Source organism: Grus americana, chromosome 2 (genome assembly GCF_028858705.1).
Source record: "Grus americana isolate bGruAme1 chromosome 2, bGruAme1.mat, whole genome shotgun sequence".
Lineage (NCBI taxonomy): Eukaryota > Metazoa > Chordata > Aves > Gruiformes > Gruidae > Grus > Grus americana.
In genome coordinates this window covers 126,666,690-126,683,646 of record NC_072853.1, presented here as the reverse complement: position 1 = coordinate 126,683,646, position 16,957 = coordinate 126,666,690, and the positions used below count along the sequence as shown (strand labels likewise).

Genomic DNA, 16,957 nt, shown 5'->3' with positions numbered 1-16,957 from the left:
GCGGAACCTGCATCTACATATCAGAACAACTGATCAATCAGTGGGTGCCATTAGCTACTGGTTATATTTTGGTGAAGTACAGGTATATTTGGAGGAGGCTGTTTCCTCTTTTCCCTGTATTGGGTGACCACTGAGTGCACAGCTCACACTTTCTGTCTATTGAATTAAACCAAAATAGATGCCATAGACTCCTCACTGTTCTAGTTAGCATCATCAGCAATTACTGCAGAGCTGGGCATCGCGATTAGGGGAATATCAAAGCGAGAAAGTAGCAAGTGAGTATTACCATAAATTTTCTTCTCATCAAGTAAATAGATGTACACACGCTCGCTATCCTTTCCATTGCAGAGATTCATTAATGATCAAAAGTGTGGAATATAAAATAGCAGTCTTACTGATAACTTAAAAGATTTTAATTGTCTAAACAAACAGCTTTAAATTCTTCTGTGTCCAGTAGCTTAAGGAAAAGAAAGAAGTGAAGAGTTTTTATATACCTTTTTGATGGTAAAATAAAAAATCTTCTAAATCGGAGGAGCTAACCTCAGGATAAGGCTTGCCTGTGCAAGAGCTGCAGAAAACTATTGCCAGGGGTTACGTGATTAAGGAGGCATTTTTCAGTTCTGAGTGAATTTGAGGTATTTTCATAACATTAGCATCTATAGCATGTTGGGTGTGCAAGGAATTTATGACCAGCCCTTACTGACTGTGCCTGCCCTACCACTCCCTGATCGTATGGCCAGAAACTCTCCCAGTTAACTCTGAATGATAGGGTTTTTGGCTTTTGAACTACTTGCATATCTCGGTGAGTGCTTTCAGGACAGCCAATTTTATAGCTTGCCATGATTGCATCTTGAGACAAATGCATTGTGGGCACAGAGCTATCGTCCGCGGCATCAAGTTTACCACTTCCCTGTAGGGTGTAAACATGTGGCTGGTTGAAGAGTTTTAACCTCTCAAGCCCTCCAACAAATATTAAATTGCTAACTATTCTTCCATAATGCTACGATGTTGACTGAAATTTGACCCTAGTGCTTGCTGAAATGATTTTCAAAATCTGAACGAGAAGGTTAAATAGTGCTGTCAAATTTCCAAATGTCTGTTGCAGAAATACTTTAGCTGAATATCTGTGGGTTGAGCTCTAAAATGCTTAAAGTAATCCTCTTTTTTTTTTTTAATTCATTATTATATGATATTATCTAAAGCTTAGTTTTTAGTGCAGATAAAGAAATTAACTTGGTTTTTGCCTTTTTTTCCATGCCAGCTAACCTTACCATTTATGGCTGGTTTTCTCTCTTTTACTGGCTGAAGGAGGAATCCAGTCAAATGGCATTCCTTAAGTACAAACCAGACTCTAGTTCTCTTTAATTTCTGTTCAAGATCATTGTAATTACTTGATTATTTTCACAGCTGTATCTGAATAAGAAAAAAACGCTGTAATTGGCAACTTTTACAAGTTCACAACTCAATAACCTGATGCTGGAACTCTTCCACCTGCAGAAGCCTCATTAATTGCTGTAGGAGTTCCAGCAGCTAAGAAACCTGGGTTTCAAATTATTTCTCTTTTTACGTGCAGCCTTCGAACTAGAGAATCTCTGCAGTAACCAAAATAGACAGGACCTTTAGGCTGAGAGAGGCTGTTGGTTGTTGGATGAGTGTTTGACCTCCAAGTGGGTCTGTTAGGAAGGCTGTTGTTTACCCAACCCATTACTACATCCATAAGCCCAAACCATTTTTATTTGAGGGTTGTTGGTTGGTTGTTTTTTTTTTTTGTAAAATCTAGGACTTCATTTCCTGAATGCTGTTACTAGTTCTAGTTTTGTTTATTTTGGACTTAGGTTGCATTATTTAATTAGTTTTTATTTAAGAGATGAGTCTTATGTTGCCACAAACAGTACTAAATTATAAGAAGACTGATTCTTTAAAGATGTCATACTCCAGCCATAACTTTGAATTTATTTTGTTATTTTTAAAGCAATGTTAGTGCCTGTCTCTAAGGGTTATGGGAAGCTCAGACGTTTATTTGATTTCTTTTTTTCTTGATTTCAGGGCTTTTTCCGCAGGAGTATCCAGAAGAACATGGTTTACACATGTCACAGAGATAAAAACTGTGTTATCAATAAAGTTACCAGAAATCGCTGCCAGTACTGCAGACTACAGAAGTGCTTTGAAGTGGGAATGTCCAAAGAATGTAAGTTGTCTTCAGAAACAATTTATTGTTTGTCATATCCTACATCTATGTGACAGTCCCAAGGGAGAAAAATATTATGCAATTATGTGATTGAAGACAGTATCTGCATTCATATGCAGAGAAAGGAGTATGAATTTTGTGCACAACTTCAGACCTGTACTTTACGAACTTCTGAGTCCTTAACTTTGCAGCCTAAATGCCGTCAGTTAAGAACTTTTAGTGCAACAGTGTGGCCACCCTGTGTGGGTGTAAGAATGCACAAGTGGGTAATTCCCCCCAGTTTTCTAGAAGAACAAACCGACAGATACTTGCTTTAAGATTGGATTATCTCCCATCTGCTCTAGAAGTGCCTTCTTGGGGCAAGGGTGTGAGGGGAGCAGCACTGGCTTCTTAAGCTCCGTTTCAGTCCTCCCTCTGCCCTGTGGACCGACTCGTGACTTTGCCGGGCTTGGTGTCAGCCCGGGTTGTCATTTCATGAGGGCTATCCTCTGGCTCTTGTGCAGCAGGCAGCAGCCTTCTTCAGCCTTACACCTTCTGTCTTACACCAAGGCAGGCGCTTGTGCCAGAGGTCCTTCTTTCGGCAGTAGCACCAGTTTATGCCGTTTTACAAAACTGATGGAATAATGACCTTGAGTCTTCTGTCTTTACTGCTTGGAGCCTTTCCGAAAGGTGAAACAAGCTGGCAAATCCTCTTCTAAACCTGCAAAGCCAGTAAACCTGATTATGTAAAAGTGCTGCCAAGTGCACAAAAAACCCAAAGGATTTTCCTCTCCCTTCTTTTCTAGAAATTTCGTGTTTGCCCTTTAAATTAACATTTTAAAATATTTAGGTAGAAATCTGCAATTTTTCTCTTTTTCCAGTTTATCGATATCCCTGTCAAGCATGAAAATTTAGCTAGAAAAGCCATTCTCAAATCCCTATGGGGGAACGCTTCTGAAACGTTCTCATTTTTGATTGGACTGATTGCAGTAGCAAAAAAATCTTTGCTGTAGTGATTTGTTTGATTGTTGAGAGTTTTTACCCCTATCAGTGATGTTCCTGATTTCAGTAGGTCAATTCCAATAATAAACACTACAGAAGTTTGCAGTGTGTGCATAAGAGAGGGGGAAAGATTGCCCAACACCACTTCTTTACTTTAATTCACCCACAGGAGTTCCTTGGAGAGACTTTAAGACCAGAGAAAAAAAATTTGGCACTGATGAGACATTTATGACTGAACTGTGACTTAAACTAGTTCTCATCTTCAGCATTTCTCCTTCCTGAATTGCGTGGCACTTCACAGTAGTTCCCTTCACTGCACTTGGGCAGGAGCCGAAGAGATCCCAAAGTCACACCTATCCCTCCTGGTTACATCCTTTTTCTCTCTCCCACCCTCTCCTTCCTCTCCTCTCGGAGTGTTGAGGAGCAGAGAAAGAACCAGATACATCTTTAGAGCCACTTTGCAGTGTTTCCAACTCCTTTTCATGGAAATCTGAAATTGTGGGCCAACATCAGGTTTCAAGCAACTGGGGGATGGAGTTCTTAGGATTTCCACAATTTTACAGTCTTTGTTGGGTTTTCTAGTTCTCGTGTGCCTGAAGTGCGCTTATCTATACTTGTGTATGGATTTACTGGAGTGGAGACCATGATGGGAGTAAAGGAGAAGGTAGGCTAAATGCAAAGATGCACAAAGATGTAAGATTGAATGAGGAGGATTTTATTGATGAGTATTTGATGGCATATATATCTGTGCACATTAAGCTTTTTTCCTTGATAAAACAATATGATGCAGTTTGGAAGAGAAGAAAAAAACACTTTTCTCACCTGATAGCTTGTTGGTCTTGAATTCTTAAGGATTTTATTGCTGACGTGAAGTAGTAATCTTATTAAATGCTGTAACGTCACATCAGAGTATGTTTTGGAAATACCATCAGTATCTCTAACATATTAACCAAAGTTACTTAGGGTAAAGTATAAAGACTTACTGCCTTTTAGGTGATGGGTTGTTTTCTCCCAAAGGGCAGCTGGAGCTTTGCCAGCAAGAATTGAGGTTTTGCTCTGCCTATTTCCTTGGGTGAACTGAGTGAAATTGCCCTTTGGCAGCTGCCTTCATCTCAAACCACTACAGGCACTGAAAGAGGGATAGCAGGTTGGAGGGGGAACAGAGGATACTGGGGAGAAGTGAGGGATGTCCTCTGGCTCCGTTTCTGTAGAAGGCATTTGCAAAGGGATAGAGAAATTATTTTAAATGTCATCAGTTTGAATGCAGTGTGTCTTGTCTTCTGGGTTTAAGAACTAAGTCTGAAGTTATTCCGTGTTATCCCTTCATAAACAGGAGCTTTTCATCTCTTAAGAGATTTGAAAAACTCTTTTCTTATCTGACCTTCTTTCATACATGTCTCCAGGTTTCAACGCCATTTCTTTAGAAGTTTATGCAAACAAAGGTGCATTTGTCAGTGGGCTTTTTCTTACCAGATAGAGGTTTTTCTTTTCCCCTAGTGCCTTATTCACATTTTGTTTTTCTGTCTTCTTACAGTTCTGTTACCTTGTAACCTGAAAGCCATGAACAAAGGACAGAAAAAAGTATCAGAGAAATCTCATAGGGAAACAAGCCTACAATGCTCAAACCAGTCCCAAATGGGGAAAGTAATCGTGGTGGGCAGCTGCGAATAGGAACCCCAAGGTCTGTTCCCAGGAGCTGAGGAGGAGTAAATGCAGAATTTTAGTATACAGAATAATCTGTGCTTAAACACTGCAGTCCTGTGTTTATTTATTCTGCCTTTAAAGGGCATGCAAAAGTACTTGCATATGCGACTCCTTTTGAGCTTAATGAGCGTTACACGCAAACATCAAAGATGAGATGAGAACTGGCTGCCTAGCCAGTGTGACAAGTAAGGTTTTAAAAATGGAGGCATAGTGTTGTGGAAGAGAAGAGGTACTGAGCATTTCTTGTATGCTTTTATCTTGTTTTAGAGAATGAAGTGAGATGATGAAGGAATGCACCAAATTTGCATTTCTTTATGGGTTGTTTTGTTCGTGTGGGGGGGGAAGTTATCTTCGACCCCATGTTAGTCCCCAGATCTGATCAAGAGAGGTCAATAATGAGACTGCCTCCAGGGCAGGAGTGGAGCTATTTGCCTTGTGATAATATCTGCAAGACCTGGTGAAACTGGATCCCACTGGTATAGGTACTGTCTTTCATTGTGCAGTCACTCTTGCAAAAAGTTTGTGCTCAGATAGATGAGACAAAGGGTGTGAGGGGAAACGACTTAGTGATGACTGTCTTATCATCCTACAAAAGGGCAAAACACAGCTTGAAATAAAGCCCTGCTTTCTTTCATCTAATCCCCCTCCTTCAGAAATTGCTGAGTTTATGTCCCTGCAACCAGAGCTGCAGCTCTCAGTGTTAACAGCCCGGAGCCAGCCCCTCCAACAGCAACAGGTTTTGGGTTTGTTGCATGGCCGTCCCACGTCAGTCCATGCGTGGGTGCCGAGGAGTATGTAGGTGCAGCTGAGGCTCTGATCCCCGCTGCAAACCATTTCTATCCTTCTTACCTTTCCAGCTTGTTAATTTTTTTATTTAACATGTAGAGACAAATGGTCATCACACAGGATTTTTATTTTATTTTTTTTCTACCGCTGAAGTGAGAGGGCTACTAAGGCTGACAGTGGCTCATTATGTGATGGAGAGCCTTAGGAAACTAACCTTTGCCCTTCTATTACGTGATCTCTGAGCCGACGTTGAAGCACCATCCTTGGCCTGACCCCAGGTGTCAGCAAGAAGCACACTGTTGCCTGGATGCACAGACCTCGGTCCTTGGGAGCTGGCGAGGGGTCACGCGTACGGCGCTGCCTCCCGCAATTAAGAGAATGCGCGGGAAGCTGGGCAAAACTCTTGAACAATAATGGACTCTTTCAAGCAGGATGCTGGAACCATACGCTTTGTAAGAGGAAGCCTGCCCTTAAAACCTAAACTGGATTTATTGCAGGGTACAAGGCGGGGGAGAAAATGGAGCTTCCTTCTGCCACAACTGTTCAGCTTAGCCCAGCAGCTCTTCCACTTCCATCCTCCCTCTTTTACAAAATTTGCAAGCTGCAAGGACTGTCACTGTGCTTGATAAACTGCGGGGTCCCCCTCAGACACGCACCCAGCCCACGTATCGGGGTGTGATGCAAAGAAGCCCTCTGTACTGGCATAAACCTTGTCTGCACTGAGCTCTAATAGAGCAAATTATGTTTGTAAAGGGACGGAATTATTGTTCCAGATTGCTTCAGTGCACTGAAGCAATGTTCAGATTTGTAAATCTGCTTACAATTAACCTCCCCGGAGGGAGGGAAGGAGGAAGGGAGGGAATGCAGGGGAATTACCATGAAGTGGAGAGAATCCAGTTTTTGTGCTCCATATTTGTGGGGTTTTTTTAAACTTGCACAGAAATGTCTGTTACTCTTTGTCACAGACTTCAAAGTCTTATAATATTTAAATGTTCATGTTTCTCGGAACATATGATTACATTCTGCTACTGAACAATGGAAAGAATTGATTTACTTATTTTAATTCTGGTTTAAATTGGCAAGCAGGAAACATCGACTTGAAGAACTGTCATGTTTGTATTTTTTATTTTGTACTTCTGTTTCATTTTCTTTCAGACTCCACAGTGAAGCGCGATTCCACCTCCAGTGAGTGGTTAAGCAGAGGGCTAGTCTGCATAGTTGTATTTGAGAAGTTCATGCAGATTCCACTGATGTAATTTCAAAGTGAATTAATTAGAATGTATGAAATCTTTGTGTAGATGCTTTTAGTCAGAACTACAGTGGGTTTTTATTCTTTTTAGCCAGCAGAAAGCACTGGATTTAAGAATTGCTTCTGCTTTGCTATGGGCTAGATTTTTAACTAGATGCCTAAATACCACACAGTGGCTGGGGGCTTTTTCAAAAATTCCAGCGTGATTGCCTTGCCTGCTGACTCCTGACTCGCTGTGCTTTCTCGAGAGGCATGAGCTAAATATCAGAGAGGAAATCACAAAACCCTGAATTCTGTTCTGGGACCAATTCCTCTCTCTAAACACTACAAGCTGATTAGACTAGTTTTCCTATCTTGAGAGGTGAAAATGATGAGTCTTTTTACAGGGGCTGGGAGACCTTGTATTGTAAGTGCTTTGAAGGTGAAAGGTGTAAACTGAAAATACCAGTGAAAAGTAAGAATTTGAGTATATAGATAGGGGGGAAACTGTGTCCAAGCCATGCAGATCACAGTGTTTTCATTTTGTTCGTTAAGGTTCAGTTGGATTTTATTTTAGTTGCTGATCAAGTAGGAGTGCTTGTATTTATTTTTCCAGACTAAAAAATTGAGAACTTTTAAAAATTTAAAGCCAAACACTCAATATCGTTGATGGGAGGATCTTTTAAGATGAGAGCAAAACCAACACGAAGGGTTTTCTGCTACAAAAAACACAGTGCTCTAGTGTCAGTCTGTCCTCTGCCAGAGATAATGCACACTTTCTTATGCTGGATGGCTGAAAATTATTTATATACAATTAAAATTCTCTTGTAGAGAACTGAGTTCTACTTGTTGCCCATTGTTTCCCATGGTTAAATAAACATCTCTTGCTTTTTGCATCGGTTTGGTGTCTTCAGAGAAGCAGATCTGCTTTTCTTCTCTCCTTTTGGGGTCTGCCTCTTTTGTGTTTTAGCCATTCCCCCTGATTTTGCATAGCTTTCACTTGCCAGCTTTAATGTTTAAAGGAGCAACTTAGATTGAATGTTATTATTCATAATTTACTCTATGTTCTGTGAAGATGGTTATGTAATAGCAGTAATTGCATCAACTCACCTAATGAGCTTTCCCTCCAGTGCCATGTACAGCAGATTAATAGCCCATGAATTCATTTGCAGCTCGTTGTGTTTCAGAAAAGTATTTCAGGCAGCAATTAATAAACTGCTAAAGAAAATAACATAAAAAATGATTTTTTCTATTATGTTAACTCTCCAGCTGAACAATTTATTGGCACCTTTCATGATGCGGCTAAGTAAATTCTCTCCTAATTCCTCAAGCAGAGCGTGATTAGTGAACCCTGCTCAATTCAAGACTATTTGGTAATTAGTCTGATCTTTATATCCTAAAATGTTAGGGAAAAGTATGAAGAGCATCCTAAGATTTTCTTTTTCTTCTGTGTGTTGCCTTTCAGGCATTACACAAATAGCTGTAACTTTAAACCATAACATGCAAGTGCTGCGAATTTTTTTGTTTTTACCCTTTCTTGTGTAGAAAACCCATAATTGTGTAAGCTAAGAATTGAAGACCCTGCCAATAAACAACCCCTGGCACCATTTCTGTGCTGCTTGTTGTCGGCTCTAGCATCCCGTACCTCCCAAGTGGTGGGACAGAGCCTGGAGCCTGGAGCTGGGAGGGTCAGCGGTGCTGCTGCCCCATGGGAAGATAAACGAAGGGTCGAATGACACTGGGGAGGGAGATGTCCGGAGAAAGACACAGAGGGAAGAGAGAGCAGGGAAGGTCCTGTGTTCTGCAGTGTGAAGGGGAATGAGGTGATGGAACCTGACGGGAGAAGAGCAGCAGTGAGATGCCAGGGCTGTGGCCATCTCCGTAGGGGGAAGTGTCTGGGGAAAGGGGGAGACACTGTTGCATGTGGCCAATCTTGCTGGGCTGGCCTAAAATTACTCTTTCTGTGCTTTTTACATTTTTTTTTAATTTAATATATTTGTCAAGTTTTTCATGTTCTACATAATTTCTTTTTCAAAAGAAACAATTATCCCTTCCCCCTACCCCCCCACTCAAAAGAAGCACTAGGCCTTGGCTTGTCTTTAGAAGTAGTAAAATATATATATATTAAAACCTTTTCCCTCATTTTGGGCTCTTGAGGACTGAGTAAGCATAAAGGGAATTCCTTCAATAAGCTCATACAGAGATTGATTACATGTCCTCAGCTGGAAGTTACATTAAGACTTATTCACTAAGGTATAGCTACCGTGGTGAACTTTTCATCGCGCTCTGCTGTCTCTATGACAACACGGATCCTGGCAGAAGTTACCAGGGCTCGTGTGCTCTCTGCAGCCTTTGTCTGCATCTATCAATCCTAGTCCTCGGTGACTGTAAATGTGTGCCTTTCTTACGTTTTTGCTTAACAAGGTGTTTTATGAAAGTTGTGACACTTCCAAAGTGACTATGCTAATCATTTCTACTGTGGTAACCAACCATGCTCTGAAGAGATGTGCTTTAAGAAAGGAAAAAGTGTCAATTAGATATTAGTGGACTTTCTGAACGCCTGTCCTGTGGAAGAAATTCATCTGAGTGGCACAGAGTCCTTGTACAAGTAACTTTTCTTTCAATATGAGATAACTAAAGCCAGTGAAATGTGTAACGCACATACAGTCTAATTTCTGCAATGCACTCTAGAGAAGTACATGTTACTGTTCAGTGGCTCTAGCAAAGTCCTCAAACTTGATTGAACCCTTTCTTATTTTAAGGGAGCACATTTCACCAGAGCCCATGGAGCAGCTAATGCCTGCCTGTTGATGCTAGCAGCTCAGGTTTCCCTGGTGCTCCAGCCACATGCCACCTCCTCCGGAGGTTCAGCTCTTCCATGAGGACAGTAAGCGGCACTGACGCAGGCAGAACTTCGCATGCTTTTCATTTCACACCTTCAGGGTTTTTTTAAGGATCATCACACGCTTTCTTCAATCAGTCTCCCAGTAAAGGGCATTTGGGGCAGATGTTTCTTATAAGCTGCTTATTAACACAGATCTGATTGTTTCTGTGGCCTTTTTCTGTTATTTCTTGTCCCCCACTTTGGTTTTGGGGCATGCGTGGGGGAGTTATAGCTATATTCTGGATTGCATACATAAAGACACTGGCTCTATGCGTTTGTGTTGCCATTGCAGCTAGCCTTTGCCTCTTCTTGAGTTTAGTATCCCAACTGTTTTCACGGCAGGCAAAAACCCTGGGTTATCCTTTCTGCCTGGTGCTGTGCTGGGCAATGCTGCTGTCAGAGCAGATGGGAAATCTGGAGGTAGCCTGTCCCTGCCCGGTCCATGTGCTCTGAAGCACAGGGCTGAGGCCACGCTTGCTTGGTCATGCAGACATAACTGCTGAGACCCCAATCCCATGACCTCAAAAGCTTTGTTTCAGAGCTTCCATTCTTCCTTTATGCACTCAGTTCACTGCTTCGTATTCCTCATTCGGATCATTTTCTTGTTTCGGGGCATGGGGCATCTTTGATGCATCTCTTTCTCCTAATTGCCATTGCGCCATTCGGGTTGTGCTTTCTATACTGGCACCTTGTGGTTTCTCTGCTATCTTTTTTCTCCCTTTGAAAGCTTTTTTTTTTTGGGGGGGGGGGGAGGGGATGTTGAATCTGAAGGATGGAGAAATGTCGATGAGATAAATATCAGTCTGGGAACGAGCAAATTGCCAGTGTCCTGAGCCTTGAAGCTAAACATGGCTTATTTGGTTGTCAGGCCAACCTGAAAATGTTATCTACAGTAGCCAAGGTTCATGAGAAATACAGTAAATTGCTCCCAAGAGTTCTGGGAAGTCTGAACTGCAGCAACCCAAATGTGCCTGAAGTACACTGCATCAGAGGAGACACATATTTGGTCCTTCCCCTTAGAAGAAACTTACGTGAGAAAGCGTACATCTTCCTGATAGTTTATATCTGCAAACTTACTTCTTCATTGTCTTAGTGATTGCTTTACTGGAGATGGTCTTGGGTAGGATAGGTGCTTCTGCAGAAGGTGAAGGAGCAAAGCCCATGCTGGCTTCTCTGCAGAGAGCGACTCCTGTGCCGATGGTGTGGAAGATAAAAAGCAGGCACTCAGAAACCAGTAAGCTCTCAAAGACACTTTAGGAAGATCCCTACATAAGTAGATGAGGCCATGGATTTCCCTCTGCTGCTGTCAGGCTCTTACAGCTTGCTTTCATCCGCTGTATGAATTGTTATAGCAGAGGGAGTTTTCCATTGCTGTGCCTGCGATAAGCCGGCTGACACGTTGCAGCTCCTCCTGCTGGGATGCTGGCCCTAGGACTGTGCTCTAAAAATAACCTCGATTTGGTTTTAGTTTGACTTGGTATCACATGCTCAATTTAAAGTACATCGCAACAGTTAATCTCCAGTTCTTCAGTGCTTGCATGGAAAGTTTTTTTGAAGTTAGGTTGCATACAAGCAGTAGAAATAATACCTTTTCTGTCCTAACTTAAATAACACTCTGCTGTTAATACTAACGGAAGGGAAAAAAAAGATCGTAAAGCATTGGGATTTTTAATTTCCTTTGACCCAAAGCGAACAGAAATGTTTTTGCCCCATCTCACCTTACTCCAGCACTTGTTTGCATGCTTGCATGTTTCTGAAAGCTCTTAAATTTTTAAATCTAGGTCTTATGAAAAGTCTGTCAATCAGGTGACAGCTCTGAAAACTGACTTTAACAAGTTGTAGCTTAAAGCCCCGCAGGCGGTGCCTGCGGCTGATAAGCATTTAATCAGCTGTGGGATCGTTTCTCGGTGCCGTGCATCCATAACCAGTTGCATATTGTCAATATAAACGGATTTGGTGAGTAAATGTGAGGAAATTATCTGACTTTTGGAGACATCTACCTGAATTTCAGAGTTAAAGCTAAGTGGAATTCTTCCTTTCCCCTGGCAAAAAGTGCAACAGAAAGCAAACATGCTTTTAGTTGGATTACAGGCATGGTTAGTCATCTGACAGACAGTTTTAATGGAGTCAGAAAGACATGCTGGGGAAACATGCTGACCTACTTTTCTTTCTTTCTTTTTTTAAACTTTTAAGCAAGTGAAATCTTAATTTTAAAACTCCCCATAAAGTTTGATTTTTGCTGAAGGAGCTCATTTTGTAATTAATTTCTTTATGCTTCTGCTTGGGGTACAATAGATGGTTTTGGTAACTGAATTTCATCAGGTTGGTTTTGTTTCTGTTAGGAAATTGGGTTACATCTGAGAAATCCATGTTCTTCCCCCTTGCCAGGACAAAGCAATCAGCTTCAAGTTAATGAATGATTTAAGCCCAGTCCTCTGAGGGAGGACTTTACAAGCCGTGTAAAATGACAGACTAACAAAGCGTATTACATTTGTATCATTTTCAACGCATTATATTTTTAAACATTTTTCATCTTTAAACTTGTGGGAAGAAGGATTACTGGCAGATAGCGTCACACATTTTGCATTTGGGATTGTTTTTTCCCATGTTAAGTAGGTCGATACTGCACTGTCAGTGTTTCCTTGGAGGTGTATTTAAACCTGGGAAACTCTTACCATAAAACTTGAGAGCCTGAAAAGAAAGCATTAAATAGGAGAACATAGCAGTGAGGGTGGATTAAAACATCACAAACAGAAATACTAAATGGAATGATAATGGAAGGTAAGGACAAGGTTTTTGGATACGCTGCAGGCATCGCTGCACGCTCTCCTTTAGCAGCGGGCACGCGTGCAATTCATCAAATGGCTCCGGGGTGCCAGGTTACTGCTCTCTGGCACAGAGAGGGGCTTCAGTCCCTTGGCGGCAACTGTTAGTTTTGGTGAAGGGATCACCGCACGGTTGCAGGAGCAGGAGAGGTCATCGTTCCTTGACTCTCCGGTCGATCCAGAGATGCTGTTTTCACCTGCTTTGTCTCCTCCCATTTCCATTATTAGCAGGTTTCCCACTGTCAGTCAGCCTTGGTGCAATGGGTGCTGCTGCAAATCCTTTGCTTCTTTCTGTTTCTCCTGAAAAAAAGTTCTGGTTTCCTTGTTTTTATTTTAACTCCCAACTAGCTGATTACAGTTTGCATTATGGAACTAGTAACAGAATGTAAGAGAAGTAGAAAAAAATGGAAATAGCCAGGAATTGCAGGAGTTTATGGGGAGTAGTATTACATTTCAAAGAATCCACAAGTTACATGTGCTTTTATGAAGTGTAGTACTTTTACTTGCTTTCATATGTTGTGTACTTTTAGAGGATGTCCCAGTGGCAGAGTAAAGATTGCGATTTATTTTTTATCCTTTTGAAAATTAAGTATAAGCTAATGCATGAGAGCTTTTTTCTGTATCTCAGGAAGACTGAAATTGGCATTACACGGGTTTGGGCCATTTTGTAACTTAGAGACATCAGCCCAGGAAGACAAATCAGCAGTAAATGAACATCCTTAGGTGATGAGCTGCTGTACCTTGCATGTTCAGCATCCCTGACTGTACCGTGGCTGTGTGAGCTGCTACTTACACATAAGGACTGATTTCTTCCTGTTTTTCTTGCCATAGCACTGCTTCTAGGTGACCCGTAACATGGTTTGTTTTGATTCTAGTGGAGAGACAAACGGGGAAGAGCAACTCAAAAGAGTGTCACTTGGGAAATTTCAAGTGGGGTTTTTTCCTGGTACAGAAGAATTGTTGATACTGGAAGATGGAGCATTAGATTTAGTGAAGCTTGAGTTGCTCTCTGACAGTATTGGTCTGCCTCCATTGGGCAGGGAGCAAGCCGGGGCTCTTGTGTTTCAAATTAGATGTCTCATGAAGATGGGTGTGGAAATCCAGAGCTCAGTGTTTGGTCTCGTAGTCCACGTTGTACAGTGCCACGCCATCTGGTTATCCCATTGAGGAGCTCAGGATCAAACCCATACGGTCCAGATCCCTGTAACAAGTTACATGGAGAAGTGTTAGTTCATAAGAGACTTTTGACAGCATTTTTCTACAAAAAGGATGCTCAATTTGCCCCTCTCTGTAGTTTGGAAGAGAACCTCAATGCATACTTTTTTTCCCCTCTTTGGACACCTCTTCAGGTGAACAGTGCTACTAAATCAGAACATCCAGAAAATAGTTTTAAATTGAAAATAAGTGCAAATAATTTTAAAAAAGAAAAAATAGAAGCAACAGGATAGTTGTTATTAAGAAAAACAAACCCCGTTATGTTCAACTCTTTCCCATAACAAAGTGAAAAGTATACAGGGAGAGAAGAGAATAAGCAGAAATATTTTATTCCTTCAATTCTGCAGAAGGCTTAAATCCTGCTGGTCCTAAAGAGACAGTCAAAGCCTTTTCTTGGCAACTTTTCCTGTTGTTTTCTAAGTCAGTTACAGCTATTTCACATGTTTATTAGGAACATTTTTCCTGCTAGAATTTAAGCATGGCAAGGCATGAACATATATAAAACCATACAGGCACATCAGCTGCCTCCCACAGGGTTGCAGTATAAGCCCCGTGAGTTTTGGGCTCTTCTTTCTTGGCTGGGGGGACAAGGTGGGGAGATAACCATATGGTTAGATGGGCCTTGCAGTAATGGAGGAGGAACATTTAAAAATATTCCCTAGAAACCAGGGTGTGGGAAGAATAAGGTAATTAAGAGGAATCACTAGATATCCTGTCTTAACAGCTTATTATATATATTTTTAATGACCATTGAATCTCTAATGCTGCGTGATGGATTAGAAAAGAGGGGAAGTCAGGCCCCTTTCTGTGCATACTTTTATGTTTCCCCTTCATTGAACATTTTCTCTGGGCAAATTGTTTAACTTGAGCTGGTTGGAGGTGTTCCAGCACAACAGAGCTTTGCTGAATCCCAAAATGCAGAGTTGTCAGCATCATGTTGCGTTCAGATTTGCAAAATCTCGGGATGAGTTACGAGGGGGGACAGGAAGGATCCTTGTCGGTTCCTGTCCTCCACGTTGTGCATCCCAGGCACTGGCAGACTTGCCTGCGCTGTGTCTCCTGCACGGCCTGGGGCTCTGGGGCAGTCCTGCAGCTGGTTGGGCAGGTGGATGCTCATCAGCTGTTTCAGGAACTAAATAAAGCTCTGCTTTTGGAAATCCCGAGTTTTCAGCCAGTACTTCCCATGGGGGCTATAGCCCAGGAGCAGTATCCTGAGGACCTCATAAAAAGTCTTCTGTAAGTGCGTCTTGCATCAAGGCACTTGCCACAGTCTTGGAGAAGACCATCCTAGCTAGAAGGAGGTACTGAAGCTGTGTATGATGAAGTCAGGACCTAGTCTCACACTGTTGAAGGACATGAAAGATCTGTCATCGGTATCAATGAGATAAGATGGGGGTAGAAACCACTAGTAATGCCAGTTAATCCTATGCTGGGTAGTCATTTGTAATGTCAACTGGAGACCACCATCCTCAGTTAAGGGCCAGCTGCGTGTTGAATTCAGACTCCTTGCCCAGCCCTTGGCTTCCCTTTCAGACGTCATCTCATGTCCACGTTGCATCCTTTGTTTTCATAGAGAAGTCTGGGAAAACTAGGTCAGTTTATCCAAGTAGAAATTATTATTTTATTGAGTTAACTCTGTGGTGACCTGCTGCCTGTTTGCCTTCTCAAAATGAACTCCCTTGTGTGCAGTAAGTCTTGCGCTGGAAGTTGCAGAGGCCTCAGTAATCACTTTGATTTCAAATCAACAATAAAAAGGCTGCTTTTTTTAGTATCTTGCTGTTTCCTGGAAACAAATGTCTGTCTGCTTTGCTCCTTGTACGATCACTACATCAGGCTGGTCTGGTGTATTGCGAAAGCACTTAATGTAAAAAGGTTATGTGCTGGCTTTACTGGGGATATTTAAAAGATCTTATGGAGAAATCAGGATTTGATGCTGCTTGACCCTGTCTGGCAGAATTAAGCTCTTTAAGCCAGTCCTGTAGTTACTAGCATGCCTTATTTTTAAATAATCTGGTCCACTTACTCCTGCTATTTTAGAACTTAAGTTCCAGACAAGAAAGCAATTTTTTTAATTTTTTTTTTTTTAAATGACAGAGTAGTTGGAACGTATTTTAAAGAACTTATTTGGCATTGTACATAAAAGATAAAATATATCAAAATAGACAGTCTGATAATTAGGTGCAGGCTTGTGGAGTGATTCATGTCATAACGTGAGTGCTGAAACAGCTGAGGTTGCTGCAGGTGTGTTAAGGGAATTCAACCCCATAATGCCATGATGCTTCTGCTGCTACATAAAGCAAGAGTACAGATGTTCAGACAGCCTGCATTAATAGATGAAAAGCAGTATTTCTGCGTGTGAATTATGGATGGAGCATGTTTATTAAACATACAAGCCTTTGTCTCCCAGGGACTTTTTGCTTTGAAGAGTCACGTTAAAGCCTGCTGCTATCCCAGGCAGGGAGATCCTGGGTGCGAGCTGGGGCTTCGGGTGCTGCTCAGCACTGAGTTATGCCGTGCACGGGCGGAAAGAGACGCCCTGCCCGAAGAAAAACCTGAGAAGCAGAGGCATTTCAAGCACCTCAGCTCACCAGAGCAGCTTTTTGGGGTGAGCAGGGAGATGCTAAAGCTGAAAGTGAATAAACTTGTTTGCCTGTGTCGGCAGCCAGCTTCGGCAGGGCTTTTACAGGAATCCGGTGACGTTGCCAGCCCGGCACTCCCGGAGCCTGCTGGCTGGCTCAGCTTGGCCTTCCTGAAATCCTGTGGATGGAAAGAAAAAGCCGCCCCCTGACCTCACTCCTTTCTTTCTCCTTAGGTTACAATTTGTGAAAAAAAGAACGATGTAATCTTAAATTAAAAAAAGAAAAAAAGTACCCCACCCCAACAACAAATTTGAACAAATTTGCAGATTGTTTATTCTGATTGCTCAGCTTTTGGGAAGGGAGAGGAAGTAAACAACATGCTAAAATGCTGTCAGATGCAATAGTATTGTTTGAGCATGTTATTTTACTGTTTGATGAAACCTTTCTTTTAGTATAATGGCAAAACAGTTTTAATGACAGGCACCATTAATTAAAAAATCGGACCCAGCTGCAGACCAAGCCCACTGGCAGGTGCAGATGCATACCCACCAGCTGCGTTGGACCGCA

The 16,957-nt window shown here is 41.9% G+C and overlaps 1 protein-coding gene across 7 annotated transcripts in view; it reads left to right on the top strand.

Moving 5' to 3' along the window:
* The window catches only part of RARB (retinoic acid receptor beta), a 335,268-nt gene that overhangs the window by 286,963 nt on the left and 31,348 nt on the right, over window positions 1–16,957 (top strand). For 5 of the 7 annotated variants that reach the window (XM_054815866.1, XM_054815865.1, XM_054815867.1 and 2 more), the window contains 2 exons: window positions 2,047–2,188; window positions 6,815–6,844. In XM_054815866.1, coding sequence (XP_054671841.1) covers window positions 2,047–2,188; window positions 6,815–6,844 — 172 coding nt within the window. The remainder of the gene's footprint in view (window positions 1–2,046; window positions 2,189–6,814; window positions 6,845–16,957) is intronic. The other 2 variants (XM_054815869.1, XM_054815870.1) reach the window with 1 other exon arrangement.